This window comes from Lepidochelys kempii, chromosome 16, assembly GCF_965140265.1.
Source record: "Lepidochelys kempii isolate rLepKem1 chromosome 16, rLepKem1.hap2, whole genome shotgun sequence".
NCBI lineage: Eukaryota > Metazoa > Chordata > Testudines > Cheloniidae > Lepidochelys > Lepidochelys kempii.
In genome coordinates this window covers 17,657,313-17,683,853 of record NC_133271.1, presented here as the reverse complement: position 1 = coordinate 17,683,853, position 26,541 = coordinate 17,657,313, and the positions used below count along the sequence as shown (strand labels likewise).

The 26,541-nt window shown below is 41.6% G+C and overlaps 2 protein-coding genes across 10 annotated transcripts in view; one reads left to right on the top strand and one right to left on the bottom strand.

The window, feature by feature from the left end:
- USP20 (ubiquitin specific peptidase 20) overlaps positions 1-26,541 on the bottom strand; it is a 110,711-nt gene that overhangs the window by 3,687 nt on the left and 80,483 nt on the right. The gene's annotated exons all lie outside the window — the stretch shown is intronic.
- Positions 1-26,541, top strand: part of FNBP1 (formin binding protein 1) — a 95,826-nt gene that overhangs the window by 37,886 nt on the left and 31,399 nt on the right. For all 9 annotated transcript variants that reach the window (XM_073313790.1, XM_073313789.1, XM_073313788.1 and 6 more), the window contains exons 6-8: positions 609-713; positions 19,048-19,176; positions 20,657-20,803. In XM_073313790.1, coding sequence (XP_073169891.1) covers positions 609-713; positions 19,048-19,176; positions 20,657-20,803 — 381 coding nt within the window. The remainder of the gene's footprint in view (positions 1-608; positions 714-19,047; positions 19,177-20,656; positions 20,804-26,541) is intronic.

Genomic DNA, 26,541 nt, shown 5'->3' with positions numbered 1-26,541 from the left:
TGATTTGAAAACTTGACTCTAAAAGTCAAGATATAAAGATATAAAATAGTGCCCTTTAAGTGCCATCCGTATAGCAGAATCTGGACCTCAATAATAGAAATGACACAATGAGGGAAGGTGAGAAACTGTCAGGAGGGGACTGTGTAAGAAAAGGTGAGTGTTATCCATGGATACTCAGCTTATGCATGTACACACCTTAGTTGTTCAGTCATATGTGCACACATAAAATAACAAAGATAGTATTGGCTCATTTATTGTGGCCTTCACAGAAAAAGCGAGGGGTTTAAATGTAGAGAGGATAGTGATTTGGCAGATCAGAGCAAGAAGGTGTTCCATGTGTAGGGGGAACATGGAAAGAGGCTGAGAGACTAATGGGACATCAAGACTGGCATTACCATCAGAGCCAATCTGTCTGAAGATCAGAGCAAATATTTTCTTTCCAATAACTTTTGCAGTTTAGTGTGGAAATGTATGCAGATGTAAATGAGCTGTTCTCAAAAACTCTTGACAGTGATTACAGCAAATGAAATTAGCGAGTGTTGCTTACTTGGTTGAATTTCAAATCGTGTTTCTCTCCGGTATCTGATGGGCTCATTTTTCCTTTTCAGAGTAAAAGGCGGTTTGAACGTGATTGCAAGGAAGCCGATAGAGCACAGCAGTATTTTGAGAAAATGGATGCTGACATCAACGTTACGAAAGCAGATGTTGAAAAGGTAAGCCAGGTGGCAAGGCACTCCATTTGTAAATACATATGTTAGAATGGTCGCTCCTTCAGTCCCACTAATAACATATGTACTCCAGAATTGACCATCTTAACTGTATGCAGTGTTGTTGCAGCATGTCGGTCCCAGGATATTAGAGAAACAAGGTTTGAAAGCTTGTCTCGCTCACCAACAGAAGTTGGTTCAATAAAGATATTACTTCACCCACCGTGTCATCTTAACTCTGTCAGTCCATAGCTTGGCCTAAACAAGGGATTCTCTGTAGTGGGGCACCTCCATTTGCCCAAAAAAGTGAGGGCTCCATTCTCAGCAGGTATAAATGGGCATTGCTCCATTAAAGTCAGTGGGGTTAACTCAGTTTATATCAGATGAGGATCTTGCCCCAACTCAAAATCAGTCCTCACTGGCTAGCAGCCGAGGATCTGGGCTCCACTCAGAAACTCGTAACTCCCAGTCAGCAGCGTAGCTCACCCAGGTTTCAACCTCTAGGACAACTAGATAGAGAAAGATTTGGACTTCACTATTATTAAATATTGATCTTGCAGCAGCAAAGCCAAGGATGGCGATACTTTGTGTGCTAATCTTAGCTGTCCATCAAAAGTAATCTAACCCATAGAGGCTGAGTGTTGAGGATTTACCAATTGCAAGTGCATGGGCAAACTCTGCTAGTGCTTGGGACGGAAAGCACGGTACTGTAAGCATCAAAGGGGCAGGGACCAGAATATTTTTCAGGTCACCTAAATGATTTGTTCAAAGGCAAACCAGTATAATTGTTGACTTTCCCCCCTTTATAAAATAGAAATAATCAGCAGAATGGCTATTAAAGCACAATATTAATTAAGAGCCAAATTCTGTGCCTTACTCTGCAAGGGGGCCCATTGAAATTCACAAATAAAGGCCCAATTCTGCTGTCCTTTCTACTCACCATGAGCAAGGGTGGCAGAATCAGGGTTATAGTAATTTTCCAAGGATGACTGGTGATGATGATAATTTACATGTTGACTGTTGCTGTGTGATGCAGGTAAAACACAACTCCCTGCTTTCCAGGCTACTGAATATAGCAGAGATGTCCTAACATCCCACTGGTGACAATGAAGTGTTAGTGCATGACTGCATCCCAGCCAAGACAGGGTGGTTATTCATGATACACACAGATTTGCTGTATAGCAGAAAAGATTTTCATATTGTAAAGTATCCTTGCAGGTAGGGGCGGCTCTAGCAATTTTGCCGCCCCAAGCAGTCGCCGCCGAATTGCCGCCGCGCCAAGAGCGGCGAAGCTGCTGCCCAAAAGCTGCTGCGGTGGGAAAAGCAGCGGAGCTGCCGCTGAATTGCCGCTGCAGGGCATGGACTGCCGCCCCATTCTAATTGTCGCCTTGGAAAGCTGGTGCCTGGAGCCGGCCCTGCTTGCAGGTCTTGCTTGACACTGATTAGCACCACTTCATCCAGATAGATGCCTCATAGTATGTATTGTTTTGGGGGGGCTTTTTCTGGTTTATTAGTGCCATCAAATGCAGGGAATTCTTTCTTCTTTTCTTTTTAGATGCATCAATGATATTAATACACTAAAGATATTTAATACATGATGTTCTAATGCAGTTATCCATATTTGCTACCTTGTTTGCTTAATGAGAAGCATTGTGACTCTGTGTTATCGGCCACATGCGTGCTCTAAAATGATACCTCTTGTCGTTGTTGTCAGTGTACTAAGATGGAGCCTGAGACTTCAACCCTCATCCATATTAGAGACAATGGGATGTCTTATGTGAGTAGGGATTGTAGGACTGGGCTAATATTTAGGGCCAACCCTGTCTGTAACATCAGGTTTATCATCCCATAGAGTACATTATAATGTATTTAGTCTAAACCCCACATAAAATTTGGAATCCAGTGTTGTATGCCAATGATTAGCAACATGCTGCTGGATCACAGTTGGCATCAAGTTATAACATTATTTGTAGCTTTTGCATGTTGGCCCCTATTCAGCAAAGAACTTAAACAGACGCTTAACTTTAAATGTGTATCAGTGTTTTGCAATCAGGGCCTGAAATGTGAAGTCGTCCCTTAGCCACGTTCACAATTGTACATGCAGGAGGATGCAGTATGTTTATACATCTAGTTCAGTGATGTTGCTATAATTTAAGAAAGCAACTTGGAGGAAGATGTCTTATCTAAATCACTTCTATTCTTGATGGAACTGTACATCTGTTTGGAAGATGCAGAAGTATGAGATTTTTTTTTTTAGCTAAAAGTAGTAAGGGCAATTTTGTCTTGCATGGCACAGTTTAGTCCATGTGGGCCAAAAATAACCAGCATTTTGAAGCAAGCCAATATGTAGTTGATTTAAAATCTAATGCCCTGGCTTCCAGAGGTGGAGGGCACCAACAGAAGTCAGCACCTCTGGAAAATCAGGCCACAAATGATGTATTGTCACTGAACTCTTAGCAGAGAAAAGGTTTGTCACCTCCTGCATGAAGTTAAAACTGTAGTGTTAGAGGCATGTTTTCTGCTTAGCCCTCAAGCAATTAATTTCTTAATTAATTAATTTCTGGGGATTTCTTAAAGCTGTTAAATTTCAAGTGAGTATTGATTTATACCGAAAGAGTTACATATACGGGCATGGCTACACTTGCAGATGTAGAGCGCTTTTAGTTCAACCAGCCTTTGGAGATCGCAGTAGGGAAAGCACTGCTGTCTGTCCACACTGACAGCTTCAAGCACACTGGCGTGGCCACATTTGCAGCACTTGCAGCGGCATTGGGAGCAGTGCATTATGGGCAGCTATACCAGCATGCAAGTGGCTGCAATGTGCTTTTCAAATGGGGCAGGTGGGCTGGAGTGTGACAGGGAGTGTGTTTTGTGTATGTGGGGGGGGGGGGGAGAGCGGGTTTTTGGGGGTGCTGAGAGCATGTCAGCATGCTCTCTTGTAAGTTCAGACAGCAGCAGACCCCCTCCTCCCCGCCTCTCTCTTTCACACACAGCATTCCAAACTAATGGCTTGCTTTGTCTCGGAGCAGATAAGCAGCCAGCTGTCAGAAACGGAGCTTTCAAAGAGCTTATCCGCATTCCTGTAGCAATTCAGAAACAATGACAAGTGTGGCCACTTGACTTAAGGGGATTATGGGACGTTTCTGGAGGCTGGTCAGAGCGCAGTAATGCAACACCTCGTTTACACTGGTGCTGCGGCACTCCAGCAGGGACGCAGGAAATGTTATTCCACTTGCTGAGGTGGAGTACCAGCCACGCTGTAGCCGTGGAGTCAGAGCGCTCTGTGTGCCTTGCCAGTGTGGACAGGTAGTGAGCTAGGGCGCCCGGGGCTCCTTTACTGTGTTGTAATTCGCAAGTTTAGCCAAGCCCTTACAGTGCAGTTTTTGCACATTGGGAAGTCTGCTGCATGCCACTCCCAGTTAATTTCATGCTGGGAAGCTGTCATACGCTAATATGTCCCTGAAATCAGTGGGATGTTAGAACATCCCTGGCACATTCAGCATTATGGAAGTTGGGAGGTAGGTAGATACCATCCGGTCTCCGTATGTTAGGAGCAGCACAACAAAATGTACAATAAGCCCAGAAAATTTCCCCAAAGCATTCTGGCATATCAAAGGAGAAAAGGCCCCTGTGATTTTATCATTTGCTATTAATTGTAAATTCATCATGCAAATTTAATCCCTTATCACTTTTCTGGATTTGTCACAGTATTTTTCAGGTGACAGTATATCCTAGCATGTCAAAAATGTAATGCTTTATGCACGTTCTGTGCTAGAACGAGATTATCTGTGCTTTATCTATTAAAAATAAATCCTAGAATTCATTTTCTAGTTATAAAATTAGGAACCCCCCTTCACCTCCAAGATTTTATGCAAGACTGAGATCAAGCCCAGACATGACCTTGTTATCTAAGTATGGGGATAGGAAACAGGTACTCCTGAGTTCTAATCCCGGCTCTAACACTGATTTCCTCTCTATGACCATAACTAATTCACATATCAATGATGCATAAGACAATGTGAGGCAATTTCTGGAAGGCAAACTTTTTCCTTCCCTGTAAAATGAAGAGAGAAATGGGGAAGAAAGGAGGGAGAGATTTGCTACCATATTATCATATTTTGTAAATTAAACTTATAAACTAGAATTTGGCCACCATATTATCACATTTTGTAAATTAAACTTATTGCAAAATGAAGCAGAGTGCAATAAATAGATGTATTTGAAGGCTATAAATAAATAAATAGAAAGGCAAGATCTATTGGGAGGGATGTCAATGAGTGTCCACTGCTCCCTGCAGAAGGCATCTGTCAAATCCCCAATTATGCTGTCAGCAGCATGGTAGATGTAGAAGGAAGGGGTTATCAAAACGAATTGAATGTGCAATAATATTGCTAAACAGAGAGGACAGTGTTTTCTAAGTGCATGTGTTAAACTGGATTTATCCATGTCAGGCTGTGAATAATGGCCTTCCTTTACTTCACCCTGCCCGTGTGACTGGGTCTGCCCTTACGTAACTCCTAAGTGCAAAATAGGATATTGTTTAACCAAGAACTGCAGTTGGGGGTAGCTTTAGCTAACTTGTGGCAGAGAGATACAAAAACTGTTCAGTCTCAAGTGATGCAATGAGATAATTTTCTGCCCTTCTTTTATTACAGTGTCTCTAATTTCGTTTGCCTTTCATAACTTGGCTACCACAGTTTCACTCCCAAAAACTTTCTGGCCAGGAAAACAGACAATCTCGCTTCATTTGGTGCCAGTGATGTTCAGTCTGCTGGCTGAAAAGGGTGCTCCCAAGCAACGTGATTAGTTGCCCTCATTTCTGGGGCTTGAGATAAACGCCTCTGTTGCTTTAGCCTGTACCTGCTAACATGAGGAGACAGTACAGGCTATTTTTGCATCAGCCTTTGCAGAGAAATGGAATTAAAATTCTGCAGTGCATCTCAATTACATTTGCAAGTTGTTGTTGTTTGTTTTTAAGCTGTGATTCACTGATGCATCCTGTGATTTGAGAACAAGAGGAGGCTATGGAAATCTCTGCATCTCTGATCAGCCCCCACCTCTTAATCCTTAGACAATAACCAGCTTTGACAAATGCAGCAGGAAATCCTGCAGTCGGGTGGCTAGTGATCAACACCTAAAAGGACTCTGCAAACCTTATTGGGAGTGGGGTCAGGTGATGGTGGAGCTAGAGCATGCCTTTTAGATAGGCTCTTCCTAGAGCTGCAATCAGAGCTTGCAGCTGATGTTAGGCCCTCTAATGAACAGCGTCTCAAGTGGCTGCTTTGCTTCAGTTGTGTTTAAAGACAGACTTCTCTGGAACTAAAGGAAGGGCAAGAAGCAGGATCAATTGACTGCAAAGTGTAAATATTACAGACCAGACTCTACCCAATATGCCTTGGTCCCCTTGGAGATAGTGCTGAGATGCACCATTCCAATGTGTTAGCCTTTTTATTAAGGCATGGAGAGTTTGTACTTTACAACTAAATGATTTTTATTTAAACACTACATCATACAGCTACGAGAGATTCTGTAAGAGCCACAGTCTGGTGTGTCCCCTGGAGTCCAGAACCCCACCTTTCTAAAAGAAGGATCATCTTTGGTCTCTGTAACTACATCCGTATACAACAATGATAGCTACTCAATGCACCCAAGAGGAGCTCCGGGAAGCATTGTGCCTCAGAGAGGCTCAAGTGGTTGCCAATGCTCAAGGGAAGCATCCTCACTGTGCCACTTAAGAGGGGGAAGCATCTAGTGCCGGGGGTCAAGTGGCAGGGTGAGAGCTTTGTTCATTTCCTGCCCCTGTTTTGGTGGCAGTAGCAGGGACCACGCCCTGTGATCAGGAGATCTGCAGTTGTGGCCAGCTTCTGCACATGCAGACAAAGTGTGGGTTAGGCTCCTTGCACTTACCTCCCCTTCTGCATTCACAGTCAGGCTTTAAATTATAAACATTAGCTGTGTGCAGACACAGTATTTCGGTGTGCACTCACACTTGCAGTTTGGCATAAAGTGTGTCTCTCCTGTGAAAGGTTTTGCCAGTTCAGCTTTTTGGCTTAGTGAGCTCAGGTTACGAAATTTAAACTTTGCAGTAAGTCCAGTTATAGGGACCTGGTTTGGAAATCCTCAAAATGGACTAACATGATGCTGTTAACACTGAGAAAAACTTGTAGGTGACACTGTGGGTTGCAGCTGAGTTGTGATGGCAATGGGATGAAGGAGTTTGCTGTAGTTCTCTTTCAAAAACCACCATGCGGTCATTTAATTTTTTGACCATTTGGGGAAATGAGTCGTCACATGAGCAGTCCAGCCAGCATACATATAAGGAATCGCTCTGTTGTTTGTTCCTTTTCTTTAGTGCTATAATCACTAATAAGCTGACATCTTTATGGGATGGCGTGTTACCCAGTGGTGCCTTTGCAGATTTTGTACAATAAAAAATGCCCATCTGCTTTTCTTAAGGGCCTGTTTTTATATGTAACATTTTATAGCATCACTTTTCAAAGAGGAAGCGCTTAGGGCCCAGTTGCATGAGGTGCTGAGCACCCTTGCCTCTCACTGACTTGCATAGCAGCTGAGGGCAATCAGCACTTTGCAGAAGGTGCTCAACACCTGGCAGAATAAGGTCCAAAGTAGGGAGGCAGGAAAGCCACATAGTTACATCCTAGATAATGATCAATTTGTTATAAGATAATGTTTGCCGTCAGCTTCTAACAGGAGAAACTGGAGTTTGTGAGCTGTCAGCACCGTGTTCCTCAATCCAGAGACTACAGAAATGCTATTCAACAGTTCACATTGTGCAGGAAAGGTGACTTTTTTATGAGGATTTGAGGGGAAATGTCAGAGTCTTATAATGGAAACTCAACTTTAACCTTCACTGAGGAGTGGTTCCTGACTCCTCACAATTAGCTCTGGGTTTTTTTAAATAGTGCATCTTCTGTACATCTTCAGCCCACATCCGGAAAGGTTTTGTTTGCATTAGGGCTTTTTTCACATCCTGTGCTCTGCTGCTGTCTCTTTCTTTTGTGCTGTGGGGTTCTTCTTTGCATTTGCCTCTATAGATGCTTCCTGCAGGTGCTTGAGCTTGTTATATGTCTGCTCCTGGGTTGCATTGAATCCCATTGAAAGTGCAAAATGCTTCTACCATCTCCTGCCCTCACCAGTCCCAGTGTTAAATAAAAACCTACAACTGATCTAATTTTATAGCCTTAACCCTGTAGTGACTGAGTGCCTCAGACATTTAGGAGTTTATCCTCACAACACCATATGAAGTTGAGAATTACTATCCTTATTTCACTGAGGCACAGAAAGAGTAAGGACCTGATCCAGAGCTCACTGAAGTCAATGGGAGCACTTCCATTGACTTCAGTGGATTTCAGACCAGGCCCTATGTGACTTCCCAAGTCACTCATGATAGAACTGGAAATAGAATTCAAATCTGCTGAGCCCCAGTCCAGTGCCTTATCCACACAACCATCCTTTGCTGGATAGCTGCATAAATCCTCCCAACCGCCACCACCTCCCCAGGCCCAGTGCCCCAATACACACAAATATGTACATGTCATTGTATGCCATTGCCCTGACATTTTTTATTCAGTAATAAATGGGGTTGATTGCAAATAACCAAGGGAAATAAGATATTTCAGAGTGATTTAATGTCAGCCTGCAAGGATAAAAGCACACAAAACAATTTAAATCATTATATTATTTTGTTTTCTCGTCAATAAAAGTAATTACAATAAAATGCTGTCAGTGGGGTCTGAAATTTACATCCCCCCTGCTCCCTCCAGATGCTCCTAGGCTCTTTTGATTGTGTTAAAACTGACCATGTTATTTCTCCTTGTAGGAGGAGTGTCCGTTATTGTTGCATCAAATAGTCAGTGTATCACTGGCAGAGTTCCATTATGTATAGATCTGCAAAGGCTGCCAGTTAGAGGGATTCCTGGGAGAAGCAGCTCTTCTTGCCTTTACAAAAGGAGGCGGACCAGCAGTGTTAGCTGCTCTCTCAGCCTGTGGGCTGGGGCCCTTTTCATTAAGAATTTATAAATTGTTATTATCCTGTACATACAGAGCTGCTTTTACAGAAGATCTGAGGGACATGGAAAGACTTCTGATCCGTGTTTAAAGCTTCCCTTCATTTGTCATTTTACAGTTCACATTGTCTGAACAATAGTCAAGTCATAATAAAGTGAGATAAGATGTATACCGGCTAAAAAAACCTTGCAAACAAGCCACAGAGGAAACTTCTCCAGAGTCGCAGATGAATAGCAGTAATGTGCATTTCAGAGGTTTTGCCCCATCAAGAGCTTCAGGACTAAATTTTCCAAAGTGACTAGGGATTCTGGGTGTCCCAGTTCTTAGGCCCCTCAGGGTACGTCTCCATTGCATTTTAAAACCCATGGCAGTGAGTCTCAGAGCTTGGGTCTACAGACTCCGGCTCGTGCTATGGCACTAAAAACTGCTGTGTATGCATTTGGGCTCAGGTTGGAGCTTGGGCTCTGAAGCTGGGGAGGGGAATGGGTTCCAGAGCCTCACTCTAGCCTGAGCCAGACCGTCTACACAGCTGTTTTGAACACCATAGCATGAGTCCAAGTCTGAAGACTGAGCCTCTGAGATTCACTGTGATGGGTTTTGAGAAGCAGTGTAGACAAACCTTTAAAGGGCCTTGTTTTTCAGAAAATGCTGAGCCATCTGCCTTCTGAAAATCAGGCCCGTTTTAAGGTAACTCCAGTTGAGCACTAAGAAATGCAGCACCAAATCACTAGTTGCTTTGGAAAATTTAGGGTTCTGTTTTTATTATTATAAAAAGATGGAAAAATCTTGCACTATTTAAAAATCTGTTTAACACAGAGAAAATTATTTCACCCTTTGTATTAAATAATCCCAAACCCCTAGCTTCTCTCTTCTCTCCCCCCCCCCACCCCTTTGTCTGCTGTGAATTTATACCAGTAAATCAATAATGCAAACAAAATATGCAATCTGGTTGAAATTCACCTCTACACAGCTCAGACACACAGCCTATGCACCATTTAAGTGCTTATGCGGGAGGTAAGTGGTGCACAGGACTTGGACTTGCCCTCTGGTCCTCTGCACAAACTGAATTTCACCTTTGGTGAATAAGCAGCTGCTTTTTTCTTGCTTTAAACATGAAGCTGGGCTAAACTCTGCAATCCTTACTCACTTGTTACTCAGGCCAAATTCCCATTGACTTCACTAGGATTTTGCCCTGGTAATGTCTTTATGAGATCTGTGGGATTAAGCCTAATGTGAATTGCTCAGTTTATACCAACACACCTTCTTTCTAAGTGCTTGTTTCCCAACAGGCAGGGCTGTACATGAAAGCATTGATTCTTTCCAGATAGTTATTTGCATGTTCTCTAACGGTGAGTCCTATTTACAGTTTATTTATTACCTGACAGACAGTCTTGTGATTTTTAACAGCTGCTTTTCCACTTTGACTCATAATTAATTTATGAATTTTGCTTTCTGGTCAACTAAGGGTTAATGGCTACAGTGTCTCTGGGTAAGTACAGGAAGTAGGGTGACCAGATAGCAAGTGTGAAAAATCAGGACGGGATGGGCGGTAATAGGCACCTATGTAAGAAAAAGCCCCAAATATCGGGACTGTCCGTATAAAATCGGGACATGTGGTCACCCTAACAGGAAGAAGCAGCTGTATTTTGTAAATACCCTCATGTATTGTGTACAGATTTTGTGTTGGCTCTTCTAAGAGGAGAGCAAGTAATGGAAACATCAGATGCTTTTGGATGTTATGTCAGCATATCCATTTGGCGTCATCTCCTTTCTGTTAGCAGCTGTACACCACAACAGTTTTTCACTAAATGGCCATTTGAGCATCTTATAAAAATGCATCCTCCTTAGACATTTCCTCACTTTATATTACAAAGTACAGTACTGGGGGAAAATATGTAAACTGCAAACTTCTGAATTGGTAAAGATCAAATGTGGGGCAAAAAACTTTCATTAGGGATGTAATAATAAGGCATGGACTATTATACTATGTGAGACTAGTTAACTTTGTGTCAGATGCTTGGGACCATCTTACTCCATTTTTATTGGGCTCCTAGGAGCTATGTTAATACAAATAATAATAATTCTTACTCAGTTGCACTTTGAGTGAATTGAGTGGGTATTTTGACTGAATAAGGACTAAGTAAAAGTGGGGTCAAGAGCTCAGGAATTTGCACATTGTTTGTAAGCTAGCCTATGAATCAACATTTTGCAGTCAATAATTTTTAGCCATAAATATAAAATAATGCAAGGTTAACAATTCATACTAGCAATTTATTTTCTTCCATTGGTCCTGCCTTGTGGTTGTATGTTGTCTGTAAAATTCTTCTTAGAGTAAGATGACCAGAAGTGTGCATAGTACTCCAAATATGATCTAATTCATCCCTCAGTGCTGGAATAATTTCTACTGTTTATATTATCTACTTCTATTTATGTAGCCCAGAATTTAGTTTGCTTATTTTACTGCAGCTAAACAGAGCACCACATATCTGAGTTTTATCAGCCACAGTTCCAAACCTTCAAATGCTTGCAAACAATGAGGAAGAGGAACACCTGTTTTTATTGTAATAAATTGGACCTACAAATAGGTGTTATAATGTTGCTGTGGTTCTCCAAATTATTTATGCTGCATGCCACTTCATACGTGCCTGGATCGACTTCTCTTTCGACATCCCAGCTGTCCCTGTGTTTCACTCTGCAGACCACCGGAAATGTTGCTGCAGACTATTATGCTCCATAAACAGAGGCTTGAGAACCACTGTTGTAGGGAGATGGACTTCTGGTTTCAAGGTGTGATTGATTCAATAAGGCCACTGAGCAGTATGGATGAATCTTGGTACTCTTCTTTGTGCATATTTACTACCATTGGGTGGTGGTTGTTGCTGTTGTTTTTTTTTATTTGTTTTACTGTAACACTGACAGGCTCCAAACAATATTGGGGTCCTGTTAGACTAAGTGCTGTACAGACACTCAGTGAAAGAAGTACCTGCCCTGCAGGGTTTACAGTCTAAATGGACAAGACAGATGAAAAATGGATGAAAGGAATTATAGTTATCCCCATTTGTAGGTGGGGAATAGAAGCATTGAGAGATTTGCCAAAGGTTACACAAGGGAGCCTGTGGCAGAGCTAGGAACTGAAACCAGATCTCCCAAATCCCAGAACAATGCCTTAACCACAAGTCCATCCTTTCTCTGATTGTCAGACTTACCCACCCAATTGGTAGGGAGTAGGTAGTCCTAGGACTAACTGTGCTTGTACCTGTCTGGCATGTGTATGAACATGAACTTTTGTTTGCAGTGTAGCTGGGACCAGAACAGTTAAAGAACTGGGGTTGGGATTTGTGTTGCAGCTTTGTAATGCTGGTGGTTCTTTCTGAACTCTATAAATCAAATCTGTCTTACTCATTAGAGCCTTATTTGGTATTTTATTGTTCTAATGTATCTCTCATTAGTGTGTGCTCGGATAAGCTGGCAGAACTACATGCAGTGCTAATGCACTAGATAACGTTTGCCAGGGTTTGATAATGAAGCTTTAGTCCTCCCTGTCAGCTGTTTGCTTGTTTGTATTTGGCTACATTCAGCCAAGGGTTTTCAGGGATTCACTGCTTGTTAGGTTTCTTCCTTCTAATGATTGAAAGTAACAATCTGTTTTCCTTTTACTTTCCCCAAGGAAATAAAATGTTGAAAACCTATTTCCTGCTTACTTGATGAGATGGTCAAAATGCTTATGGCATAATAGTTAATAATAGGACCTGATCCTTCCAGCACGAAAGTCAAAGGCTGAAACCGTGGCCCTGTTGAAGTCAATAGCAAAATGCCCACTATCTTTAATGAGGTCAGGATTTCACCAGCTGAGTCTAATCATGTGAGCAAAGTTACTTGTTCTTTGTTTGTATAGTGCCTAAGAATGATGGTCTTCGGCCATGACTAGGGCTTCTAGGTGCAACAGTAAAACAAATAACAATACTCGTGTGTTTGCAGGATTGGTCCCATAAATTAAAAAAAAGAATAAATAACAATGGATAATAATATACTACTTGAAAATAATTTATAAAGTATTGTGACATAGGACCCAGTTATGAAACTCATACTCACTCAGTCCCACTTAATGGATTGTTTTCGCAAGGGACTTAAATGCATGCCTAATTTTAGGGTTGTGAGTGGTCCCATTGATTTAGAGATGTGCTCAAGCACCTTGTTGAGTTGGGACCGAAGTCAATAGGACTATTTGTCCATAAACTGTAACGTTAAAAATGGATTATAGTCTTGTAAACTCTACTGATGATACTGATACCACGGGAAGTCCCATTGCACTTCCTGATAATGAATACTTGCAGTTATAAGCAGTGACTCACCGTTTGTGTTGCAGCATCAGGCACTGTGTCTGAAATGTTATAGGAACAACTGAAAACATTCCTGAAATTGTGAAGTATTTCTTAGCATGCTTTTATCATTAACCTATTTTGAAGTTTCTTGTTCATATTTGCATTTCAGTCTGGTCTTACATTTATCAAAGACAGATCTATTGTTTGGCAGCAACCTGCCAGGTTGCAGGCAGCAACCTGACGCTGCTTCATCTTACACACTTGTCTGCCCAAAATTTTTTTTAAAACTCCATCAAACTTTTAACTGGAAACTCTGCACTTCCGGACAAGACCAACTGCTGAGAAGTTGGACTGTTTCACTCATTGTACCCTGGAGACCGTTTTTTTTTGTGGGGAGATTTTTTTTTTCCTTTTTCAGTTATTCATTTGCCTTCTACGACAACAGCCTGTGGGAGTTATGTTTTCCCTGTGTAAACCTAAAAGACAATATATCTATCAACCCTTTTGCTGTTTCTGGAAAGTGTCTTTTGAAAAGTTCCCTTGAATTGTTCTCAACAAAACATGCTTCATTCTTCATCCTTACTGCAGACTGAAATGGTAAATAGGATAGGAGAAATTTGATCACCCCTCAAAAAAACTAATTGACAGTTTTTCTAGAACACAGAACCATACTGGGGGATGTGACATAGTCTGAATAATGTAATTAATTTTTTAAAAACTTCTCTAAGACACATTATTGTAATGGCATAACATAATAATAACTTCTTGTTCCTCACAGAATTTCTGAATGCTAATCGTAAAAGGGTTATGTCCATAATCCATTGAAGTCAGTTACATTGTCTTCAATGGGAGTTGGACAAAGTACAGTATGACAAAACCCCGGCTGCCTGTTCAAAAACTCCAGTTTAGCCTATTTCATATGTTACATCTCAGCATTCATTCCAAGAAACTCAGTACCTGGAATTTACATCTTTACGCCAGTATTCTTTACTTTTCCAATTCACCTTCACAACATGAGCATTTTAAAAAAAATCTTGATATAATAAAAGGAATTCAAAGAGTCTTCCATTATAAAGTACTATGTTTTAGTTAGAGGTCAGATACTTAAATTACACTGCATGCATGCAAAAATTATTGATAAATCTAGGAAAATTTTCCAGCACTAATATGCAGTGTCCATCCAATACAAGAATGCACTCTTTGTTGCTAAACTGAAAAAAAATTCTTGGAGTATAGCTTTTAAAAGTAGCTGTTCTAAGTAGCCTCATGTGAGACTCAGATATGCCCTGTAACCCATGTTACATCAGAAAAACATGTTTGCCAGGTTTGAAATTCTTTTAATTCCTAAATTTAAAGGGGTGGGGGGGAATCTTTTTCTGAATGAAGTACTTCACCCATAAAAGACTGTAGACCATAACTGATCTCACCTCCAGTGCCACCCATTTAGCTCACCTTTTTCCCCATCTCCAAAGGTTTGTTGGGATCATTACAAGCATCTGGAACAACCAGTAGCTGCTGTGTGCAAGTCTTGTTAATGCAATTCAATGGTTAGATAGAAAATTGGTGCAGGAAATGTGGCAAAAATAAGTTTGATACCACAGGGTTTGTTTTTTCCTGCTAGCTGGTAGAGACAGGCAAAAGTGCTGTTGCCAAACTGCAGCTATTCAGTTTGTTTTTCAGCATGAAAGACAAATCTGTGTACGTAAGCCTGGTTGTTTTTTTTTTTTTTTTAAAGTGCTGAGTACCCACAGCTCCAATTGCTGTCAATGTGGGTTGCAGCTACTCAGCACCTCTAAAAATCAGGCCATTAAAATGCATCACATAATCCTTTGTTTTATTTTAACTTTACAAATGTTTATCATCATCATGGCAAAATAAACCCAGCCTCTTACATGGACATTTTATGCTGTATTTTTTACTGAGTACTGGAAATGCCACTCAATTAAGTTCTTCCCACTTACCATCAAGATCTAGTGTGGCAAGCTGAGAAAGGAAGCATCATTCAGGCAGAAATAATGGTAGTTTTGTGCACCTCCTATGCTAGAGAGAGTTCTAATGGGCCAGATCCCTGGCTGGTGTAAATTGGAATAGCTCTGTCAAAGTCGGATAAAGCTATGGCAGTTTACACTAGCTGAAGATCTGGACTTACAGATCTGCCTCATCCTTCATTCATAACTCAGGTATTTATAGAAAGCATGACTCTGAAATAAATGAACACTAAAATCTGAGTTGTGGTTTTGATCGAAATCTGGATTTTATTGTGTCCTGGCTGATATGGGGCTGAAAAGACTAACAATGCAGCAGATATCAGGCTGCAGTTCAATTTTTAAGAAATTGTCTCTTAATTAGAAGTGCTGCACCTATGACCTTTAGGTTTTATTGTTGCATATGAGCTTTAAGAAAGAATTGCTTTAGCAAAAGCAGACTAAGGACAGCTAAGAAGTAGGCAGCATGCTTCATATGCATGTTTATTTGGGGGCCCATAAACTAATATTGGAAAAGAGATTCCATGAAGAGGGGGCCTCATTAGCTTTCAGCATGACAGGTGAGGTGCAAAGCAAAAAAACCAAAACAAACCTGCGTGTGCTCTTTATTGCTTCTTTATGATGTATAAAGATTACCTAATTTGTTGTTGTTCTTTGGTTATATTGTAACTATCTAGTCTTGACATATATTTTCTCTTCTGGAGAATTCTGTCAGTCTTTGGAAGACTTCACTTGGAATGTGACTTCACATCTGGAGGTTTAAACCTGAGCTCTGGTTCTATGGACCCTGCCCACTTGAAAGGAGAACGGAGAAAAAGTTGAAAAAGCTGCCGCTCAGGTTTCAAACACTTACTTCTGAGGTCATGGATCTGGTCTTCCAAAGCCTGCCCTTTAGGAAAAGCCAAGCCAAAACCAGAACTTTCTAATGTAAAAAGAAGTAGGAAAAAACTCCATCTCTTTGGAGATTTCTTTATGTATAAGTGAGCAGTATAAAAATAAAATTAGTTTTGTATTTTATTTCCTGTGCAGTTCACCTTTAAATTATTCCTATGATTCCCTCTCCTGTGTGACTCAGTGCCTGCAGCTCTAGACTACTGCATCCATGAGGAGTCTGAATCTGAAATGTAATGTCCCCAACTCATATTTTTATTATTCTGTAACTCCCACCGGAGTACAAGAACAGAGCTATAAAATATAACTCTGTTAATATTAAAGTGGTGATGTTAGTAGTAATAATTTAAAAAATTCCAGGCATTTTTATATGTTATTTTAAGATCAAAATACCTCACTGGAAAAACATTTAAAATGTCTTGAGCTTGCCCAATGCAAAAAAAAGGTGAAGAGGTGGCTCTCAGATCGGAATTCTTGTTTTGGAATGTAACCGGTTCTAGTTACTCATCTGCTGTGTTCTTATATTTTGGGGCACTTACACTCACGTTGAAAACTATGGGTCCTGTCCTGCAAACATTTAGGTATGAGATACTTTATTCATGTGAAATTAATGGGCCTCCTTTTGGGAGTGATTTGCAGGATCAGGCCCTAAATCTGTATTCATGAATTACTGGTCTTATGTTTCAACGATGAAGTCAAGAGATAACGGCAGCTTGCGTAAACAGAACTGGGCTGTCCATGGAACTTAGCTCAAACAATGGATTGCTCTTAGATGGCTGTACAGAATGGGATTCATAAGTGAATATTGATCTATAGCAGCTGGACCATGAGTAAGAGGTAGGGGAAGGGACAATCTTACATTACTGTTATAGCCTGGCAGATTTTTGTATGGGTGACTTCATTTTTATATTGTTTTTTTTTTTCAGTGTAAAAATGTAGCAATAATTGTTCCTTAATCAAATTTAATGCAAATATGTGTGTATAATAAGTAATATAGCTCTCATGTAGAAAAACAACTGAACCGGCCTCTAGGGATTTCATTGCATATAAATAAAATTCCTGAAGACATACATGCTTGCTTACCATAATTAGCAGAAAGTTGAAGAATCTTGGGAGCATTGCATATGGCTGTTTTCTTTGATTTAGTTCACTTATCTGTTTCTAATTATGGTATTTTGCATTAAATGCTACTGTTTTGGCTCTTGGCATGCTCATCATGCCCAATGAGTTCTCACTGGGTTTCTTAAATCATTTTATGAAACTAAGATAAAATGAATCCAGGAAAGTTTTACAATCAAATGTGCTTGCAAAAGAAATTGCAGAACTGAGTGAAATAAATAATTAGGTGATAGCTATGAGCTGGATGGATAGATGAGGAACAGGTTCATTTCTCTGCAAGAGGAGATCTGAAACCTTCTGGCACAATTTGTTACTTTCCATTTATCATGCGTAAAATGTTTCATGATTTGGTATTTTATGTGGATTTATTGTCAGGAAACTATTGTCTGCCTGGAACAGTTCACAGGGTAACCCAATTCTGAACTGTTCTAATAGGATTGTTTTGGGAGAGAATGAGTGATCAAACCTGGCAGTATTTTAGGAATGAATCTTAAAATTCAAAACCTCCAAAAATATTCTCAGCTCTGCTCCAAGGGTTAGGTAAAAAGGGTCAGATTAGGAGCACGCCTGGATGCCTGAAGAGCTAGTGCAGTCAGGAGGGTGTAGGTGTACATGGCCAAATTCTGATCCCACTGAAATCAATGACAAAACTCCCATCTACTTTTCTGAGAGCAGCATTTGGTCCAGGGACATGAAACTCTTTTTGGAACAGATGGGAGCATATACAGGTGAGGTGCGCTACATCGGAGCAGAACAGGCAACAATGCACCGGCTGAGAATAGAAACCAGGAGGAGAGTGAACAAGTGAACACAGGATAGGAGGCAAAGGCATATAGAGTGCAGAGTGAGAGAGGGAGGGAGGGATGCTGTGCAAAGGCGAACAGCGAGGAAGGAAAAGGCAGCTGAAATAAACAGATGGGGTAGATAGAGAGGAAAATAATATTGTGACAGAAGGCCTCAGGAAGGAGAATCTAAAAAGAGAGAGAGAGAGATCAGCAAATATGAAGAAAGGGGTCACTCAAGGAAGCGCATCTCTGTAAATGCGGAAGCACTGGGAAGAGCATGGTGGGATCACGTATGCAAAGGATTCCAGCATTGTGGTATTGGTTCTAGTGTGGGGAAGCAAAAAAATCTTTGCTGGCCAACTGGGAAGTAGGTTGTTCAGAGGCGAGCAGAAAACATCTGAGCAGGCCTGGGGTGGAGTGGGAAGACTAGCCATATATGTCAAGAGAAGTTCAGAGGTAAGGAAGAGAGTCCTGGATGAGCTACAGCTGTGACAGTCTTGTTATGGGAATAAGGGGATGATCACAGAATTCAAACATGTGCATGGAAAGAAATATTGGTGAGAGTAGAAGAGATCAGCTGCCCAAACGTAAACTGCAGCATAGGAATTGGAGGAATAAACTGAGCAGTAAAATTACAGCTATGGTACAAGATTTCTTTCTCAGATAATAAAGAATGAAAATGAGTGGAGATGTCAGACCCGAAGGCATGTTTAGGCCATAATAACCATTATCTCCTTAGTCAAACTAAGAACACCATTCTAAAGAGTCTGGTATTGCAAGCTTTCCAAGTGCCTACCTCCCATGATTTCAATGAGATCTCAAAGCACAGAAGGTTCACGGGATTGGGCCCAACTATTCACAGTATTTAGAAAAGGCAAGGTCCTGCAAAGTGCAGAGTAAATTCCTGGACGTCAAAAGTGAGAACATGAAAAGGAAAAACAAGGAATATGAGTTTTGGCAGTGCAAATTTGGAACAAATACTTGGAGCAGGTAAGATTTAATGGAGGAGGAGAATGAACAAAGAGAGACAGTAAAAATGGAAAGTATGCAAAGATCCAGCTGCTAATGTTTCCCCCAAAGTTTAGTGTGTGCTGAATAGTGGTAAATGCAGTAGGAATAAAATTGGAGTGGCTAAAACCATACCGTCCTAGTCTGGTACAACTTACCTCTAAATAGTGTAAAGTATAATGTTCCTTTGGCTTTTCCTCAGGCAAGACAGCAAGCACAAACACGACATCAAATGGCAGAAGACAGCAAAGGAGAATACTCATCCATTCTTCAGAAATTTAACCACGAGCAACGCGAACATTATCACACGCACATACCAAACATCTTCCAGGTGAGATCTCATAGTACTGACTTACAGCAGCCTGTGTTCTTGGTGTGGCTACATCGACTAGATGCATTACAATGCATTGGTAAGCCAGATTAATTCTGTGATACCAGTTCTCTGCTCTGCAGAAGCCACAGCACCGCATTAGCAGACACTGGACATGATGCAGCAACCCAGGATCTCTAAAAGAAGTAGTTGCTCTCTTTGGTGGGAGCAACAATTCCTTCGAATCCAAAGAGATGTTATGGAGCTCAGTCTACTAAACTCCCTCTGACCTCTGGGCTAGCTACCAGACTGATAGATAATGTGGGAGGTGGGAGTCTGCTAGATGTTATGGCAGGAAGGGGCATGCCTGATGACATTATTCATAGTCTTGTTTTATTACACTCTACATTCTTGCAGCTGGGGAATGAGAGCATTGCTTGCAATGTTGAGGCATGAATCAACTGAGAGTATTGTCATCTATAAAACCTTACGCTCCTTTGTGACCTGTTTTCATACCTAGATTTCAAAGATGTTTAGATTTATACCATGTTCATGTTGGGCAATAGCTTAATGGATGTCAAAGAGGCAAGTGCTTACAGTTTGATTAAGTTGACTAAAAATGTCAGATGATGGCCAAGAAAGACATTGCAGAGAGAAAGTTAAAACTGCAGAGAGAAAGTTAAAACTACTGTGCTCTTTATTCATGGTCATTCAAGCCACTGTCTAGGATAAATTATTCCAAGGCATTTTGTGTTATTAAAAAAAGCAGCATCCCCAGGCCATGTATACCCTTCTTACAAGGCCTTTAGAGACCATAAAACTTTGGATCTGGTAAGCGCTGAATTGAACTTACATCCTTGGCTAAGCATAGTTTGGGTGCCTGTGCATTACCAGTGCTCCAGAAAATTCCCTTGCTTTGCTTTAAGTGTTAAAATAGCATTCAGAGAGCTGTTTTACTTTTAAAAGAATGGTACCAGTGTGTTCTTTCCTGCAGTTGTTTCATTTTTCTGTTGATCGTGGTTGGGTCGCAGTTTAACAGGAAAAAAATGAGTTGGGGGGGTGGTTCTCAGCAGTCAGTGTCCTATCAGGTCTTATGTTTCAACATGAAACATGCACCTTTGACACCTGGACACACACTGTGCCTCCTATTGTAATCCATCATAACAGGAATATGCAACATCTGGTTTTCCTGTGTCCTAAACCAGAGGTCAATGGAACTGAAGATCCTTGGCGCTCTCTGCAGTGATCAATAGGGTGCCTATATTGAGATGCCCTGATGTAAACATTGTAACGTAATATGGAGATTACTCTGAGGCCGTCCTTTGATCGCCGATATCACTAAACCATACATTACATGAGAATAACTATCTTAATTTGCCTCCGTTTAAAGTCTTATTTAAACAACTGATATAACAGGAGCTGTTTTGTTGCAGAAATTAAAATTAATTGAAACTGTGAAATAACTTTTGATGTTTGATCAAAGTGAAATGTAATGTTTCAGAAAATACAAGAGATGGAGGAAAGGAGGATAGTGAGGATAGGCGAATGCATGAAAACCTATGCAGAAGTGGACCGCCAGGTGATCCCAATAATTGGGAAGTGTCTGGACGGAATAACGAAGGCAGCAGAATCAATTGATCAGAAAAATGTAAGTGTTGAATGTGGTATCTTCTTCTTTCTCCTGTGTTCTTTATTATTTATTAGTTGTATAATAAAACCTAGGAGCGCAAGTCGGGAGCTAAAACCCTATTGTGCTAGGCACTGTACAGACACAGAACATAAAGATGGTCCCTGCCCCAAATTGCTTGCTCTGAAAACTGTTAAGAAAGAATTTGAAACACAAAACTTGCACCCAAATCCAGTTAGTGCACAGAAAAGGTGTTCCTCTATCACATGTTAAGTAAGGATAGCTTTAGTTCATGTTTTATTTTATGAAGGATAGTTGTTTTGTCTTGTTACAGAGAAAAATCTGTTCTTCTCACGGATGTATTTGTTTAGCAAATTAATCCATAGGGTCATTTGTCTTTTAAGAAGGAAACGTTGCTTTTACCAAATTTACTCCATTAACATGCATTCTATACATAAGCGTTTGGTTTGGCTGTATTTAGATAAGATGCTGTATTCTAAAGATGTGACTGTTAGGGCCTGTATACACTACACAGTATTGTCGACAAAAGTCAGCTTTCATCAGCAAAGCAGTGGAGGTGTACACACTGAAATGCTCTTCTCGCTGATGTAACTCCCCTGCTACATCGACAAAATAAAACCACCTTTACAAGAGGCATAGAGCTTTTTGCAACATAATTAGAGTGATGCAGCGTCAGTGTAGAGACAGCACTTGTTTATGTTGCCCTAATTGGCCTCCAGGAAGTGTCCCACAATGCCCATCGTGAGCGCACTGGTCAGCAGTTTGAACTCCGCTGCCCTGAAGGTACACATCCATGTGCCGCTCCCCCATTTAAATGCCTGGGAATTTTTGAACTTTTCACTTTCTGTTTGGATGGCATAGACTATTCACACAGCATCTTCCCAGGTGACCATGCTGGTTTTCTGCAACAGATGAGCTCCCACATGGAGTACACCGGAGCTGTTGGATCTGCTGGGTCTGTGGGGAGAGGAGGCTGTGCAGTTGCAGTTTTGCTCAAGTCGTAGGAACTTTGATATCTATGGGCAGATTGCTCATGGCATGCAGGACAAGGGACACAAAAGGGACATGCAGCAGTGCCATGCTATGATCAAGGAGCTGTGGCAGGCATACCAGAAGGCAAGGGGGCCAGCTGTTGTTTTGGTGCAGCTGCAAGAAGCTGCATGCCATCCTTGGTGGTGACACCACCACCACCACCAAGAGCCGTATGGATACTTCAGGCTGGAGGCAGCAGCCAGTGGAGTCAACCCTGGGATGAAGTGGTGGATGAGGAAGTGGAGTTGGAGGAATGTGTGGGACATGCAACAGAATTGTCCAGTGGCGTGGCAAGCCAGGATCTATTTTTTCACTCTGGAGGGGTCTAGCCAGACCCAGCTCTCTGGCTCACATGAAGCAGGAGAGGCAAGCTTTGGTAAGCATACCTTTTGCTTTGGTACTGCACAGTGATAGGAGATTGAGTTCTCATTTACTTTGTTATATGATAGAGAAGGGATAAGGGATAGAAATTAACAACAAAGCCTAAGCAGCTACGCATTGGGGGCCCTGCGGAAAAGTTTGTTAATGTACACTGGGGTGTCTTGGGAATCCTCCATAGGAAACTTTCGTGTAGGTACTCTGCAATCCTCTGCTGAAGGTTCCTTGGCAAAGCTTCCTTGTCTGTCCCCCCCGCTGTAGGAAATTTTGCCGTGCCAGCAGGCAATTATTTCTGCAGGGACCAAAGTGGCATATAGGTGAGCAACATACGGACCCGATCTGAAACTGCACGTATGCAGAGATGCACCCTTGCAGCCTGGGATACCCTCAGAAGTGAGATATCGGGTTCGATTACCCAAGCCTTTGGGAAAAGGTGCCAATATTCAGAATACTCTCCCTAGGTGCATGTAGTGACTCTCTCTTCACAAACCATCCAGTTAATGAAAAACTCAGGCTGGACAGCCTGGAAAGGAGACTGGGTCAGGAGCGGATAATAGATGAACAAGAGTGGATTATAAAGCTACTGGAGGGCCAGATAGTGAGGCTCAAGTCCCTCATAGTGCTGCAGCCTGAGCACATCCATGCACGATTCCCTCTGCAGCTAATACAGAGTGCCATTCCATGTCCTTCCCAAGCTTCCCCAACACATTCCTTGTATGTTCCCCTTCCGTCGCAGTACCCCTTGCACTCCACCCCGAGAGCCTAGTTTCATGATGAAAGCTGGAGTTGCACACAACTGGAGAGGCTTCACCGAGAGACACTTCTTCATTGCCATGTCCCCAGTTTGCCAAAAACATAATAATGTTTTATCCTTTAATTAAAGTATAGTCTTTGAAACAAAATGAGTCTTTATTTGTGTCATGCACATCATAGTTGCTGCTAAAATTCAAATACAGTGGCTATAGGCAGGAACATTTGCTCACTACCATTAAAGCTCAGGAAACAAGCATTACAGGGGTCATTCAAGGCGGCAAGTAAACACTGTCTGTCTGAATGCATCAGATAAAAACACATTACTGGGCCTCATAGTCAAAATGCTCATTCAAAGCCTCCCTGATTCGAATAGCGCCCCCTTGAGCCCCTCTAATTGCCCTGGTATCTGACTGCTCAAAAGCAGCAGCCAGCCAATCCACCCCAGCACTCCACCCTTGGGGAAACTTTTCCCCCTTCATTTTGCAAATGTTATGCAGAGCACAGCAGGCTGCTATGACCATTGGAATATTTTCCTCATTGAGGTCTAATCTGCCAAAAAGGCAGCACCAGCAACCTTTTAATCTGCCAAAGGTACATTCAGTGTTCATTTGTCACCTGCTGAGCCTGTTGTTGAAGCATTCCTTGCTACTGTCTAGGTTCCCAGTGTAAGGCTTCATGAGCCACAGGAGCAAGGAGTTGGCAGGGTGGGCATTGCACATCTCCCATTGGAATCTTCTGGTCTGGAGAGAAAGTCCCAGTATGCAGATTTCTATACAGTCCAGTGTTCCTAAAGATGCGTATGTCATGAACTTTCCCTGACCAACCCAAATTGGTGTCAGTTTGATCTGCGGCCAAAATTAGGATATGCGTGCCATCGATCACCCCACTGCCGTTAAGGAATCCCATTGCTGCAAAGCCATCAGTTATTTCCGGCACATTACCCAGAGTCTAGTCCTTTGTTGCAGGAGGCAATTAATGGCCCTGCAACTTGCACCACTGCAATCCCTATGGTGAACATTCCAACTCCAAACTGATATGCGACTGACTGGTAGCAGTCTGGATTTGCCAGCATCCACACAGTGATTGCCACTCACTTTTCCGCTGTCAGGGCAGCTCTCCTTCTGGTATCCTTGTGCCACAGGGCAGGGGCGAGCTCCACGCACAGTTCCAGGAAGATGGCTTTGCGCATCTGAAAGTTCTGAAACCACTGCTCGTCATCCCGTACATGCATTATGATGCTATACCATCACTCAGTGCTTGTTTCCCAAGCCCAGTACCAATAGTCCACCTTGTGCAGCTGCTCCATGATTGCCAGCTGTAATCTTGAATTCTTTCTTTCCATTGCACACAGCAGGGCAGGCACCACAGATTCACTTTGTATCCCTGCTCATGAAATACTGCAGGACCAGCTGCGTTGTGTTCATAATGCTCATCACCAAACTAGTCAGCAGTTCAGGATCCATGCTTTCAGGCAGAGATGACGGGCACAGTTTACAGGGGCTATTCAAAAATGGCGCGAAACGAAGTCGGAAGCGCATGGAATGATGGGACGGAAATAACTGCATCATGAGATGGTGAGCATTCCTCCATGATGCACTGCAATCTGTTCCCAGCTCTTCCAGTGATAGAGGGTGGCTGGTTACACAGTGAGATAGCTACCCATGATGCAATGCCAGAGCACCAACTATGGATTGTTCTGTGGACATGGACAACTGATGTAATTAAAGCCGCATATGATCGTCAACTTAACTCTTTAGTGTAGACAAGGCCTTAGTAAATAGGTTTCAGCATCAATTAGAAGATGAAGGGTATTATCACAGATAGATATTTAGTGGTCAATTCTTATGTGGCAGAAATGTTTGCTCTAGCTTTTCAACAGAACCACAAATCATACCGAACGTTGCAGAAATTTGTTTGTTCTAATTATTCTCATGATTATGGAAATGCTAAATTCTGAGTGTGGAGTTAGACAGCCTACCTGGATCTGGGCTGGATTCAGCTTTGAAAATGAGCCAACACAGGTCAGATTCAGGCAAGGCTGAATGCATGGAGAACTGTTGATAGTATGTGGTTAAAGGAACACAAGCCAAGACTCAAAACCTGCCCTGGCAGGAAAAGAGCAACCCTGCTTTGTGTAAGTCAGACTGTGAGATTTCATATGTAATCAGTGCAGAGATAAGACAGGAGTTCTCAGATGCAAGAAACTTTGGCATTGTGTTCATCACAAGCACTAGTACAGTATTCCCAACCTCAAGTACAGGTCTCAAAAATCATGAGATTGTTAAAGATAATAAATGTGGGGTTCTTTTCATTTAGCTTTTGGTTTTGAGCCTTCTGGGTGCACTTGAGCCATGTTTTTTAGCTTTCTACATAACCCTGATGGCTAGAAATTTGGTGGTTGTTTTTTTAAAATGAAAGCTGATATTCTCGTGTAATAACGTAACTCCTGGAATTGGGGCTTTAAGTAAAATACCAAATATTGTGAGACACATGAAAAAAATCAGAGGCATGATCAACACTGCCGTTTGTACCAAAGTATCTCAAATTAACTCTCGTTTGAATAATGTAGGGATCTTTAAGATTTTAATGCTTGTTCTTTTTGGCATTAAAAAGTTAAAGGCTGATAGCAAGGCCATGACTGGTGCTATTTTAGGAGTATTAAATACTACTTTGTACTTCTTTGGTGAACTTCATCTGAGGATCTCCTGGCTCTTTACCTAATTCAGTACATTTAGTATTACAAATATCTATAAAAATAATACTGTTCCATACAGCAACTATGAAGTCTACAATTTATAGTACTAAAATTGTGCTGTACATGTAGTAAATAAGAAGGTGGCACCCAGCATTGCAATGTATTTATTCTGCTGGAAACATAATTGGGTGAACTCCATAGGCAGCACCACAGTTGTGATTGCCTTGTGTGTAATACCGCTTGTATTGTGCCTTTGATCTTCAGAGGTCTGCACATACCTGACATGACTTGAGGAAGCCCACTGAGGTTGCTGTGTGAGAGCGGAGATTGGCAGCCCCAGTCTTCCCGTTCTGTGCGTACTCCGTTAGATCCCATCTGTTCCTCTGGTATGTGTGTGCTCACACAGTGACAGTAATGATGCTACTATATCTGATGCTACTTTCTGCATCAAAATGTCACACCCATCTCCTTTCCATCTGCCTACACACTGATGACTGGGAAGTATTAAAAATGAAGAGCCATCATGGGCTAGAATTGCCAAAGTGGAGACATTAAAAATATGTTGCTATCAACATTTGCGTTAAGGAAACCTCAGTTACAGAGTGGCTAAGCCATTCATCATGTGGATTCTAGCAGGTGTGATAGAGGTGCTGCTTCATAATAAAATAAAAGTGCATGAATTCCTCTTCTTGCCATCCACTAATGGATTTTCAGAGACTATGTTCAAGAATCAAAGGAGCACAAAGCAGAACTGAATGTCCTTGTCTGTGTAGTTGTTCCCTAGCACTGAAATATATGTGGGGACTTCTCCTTGTGAGAGTTCTGGAAAACCATTTTTGTTCCACTTCATTATTCAGTGTTAAGAACTGACAGGATATAT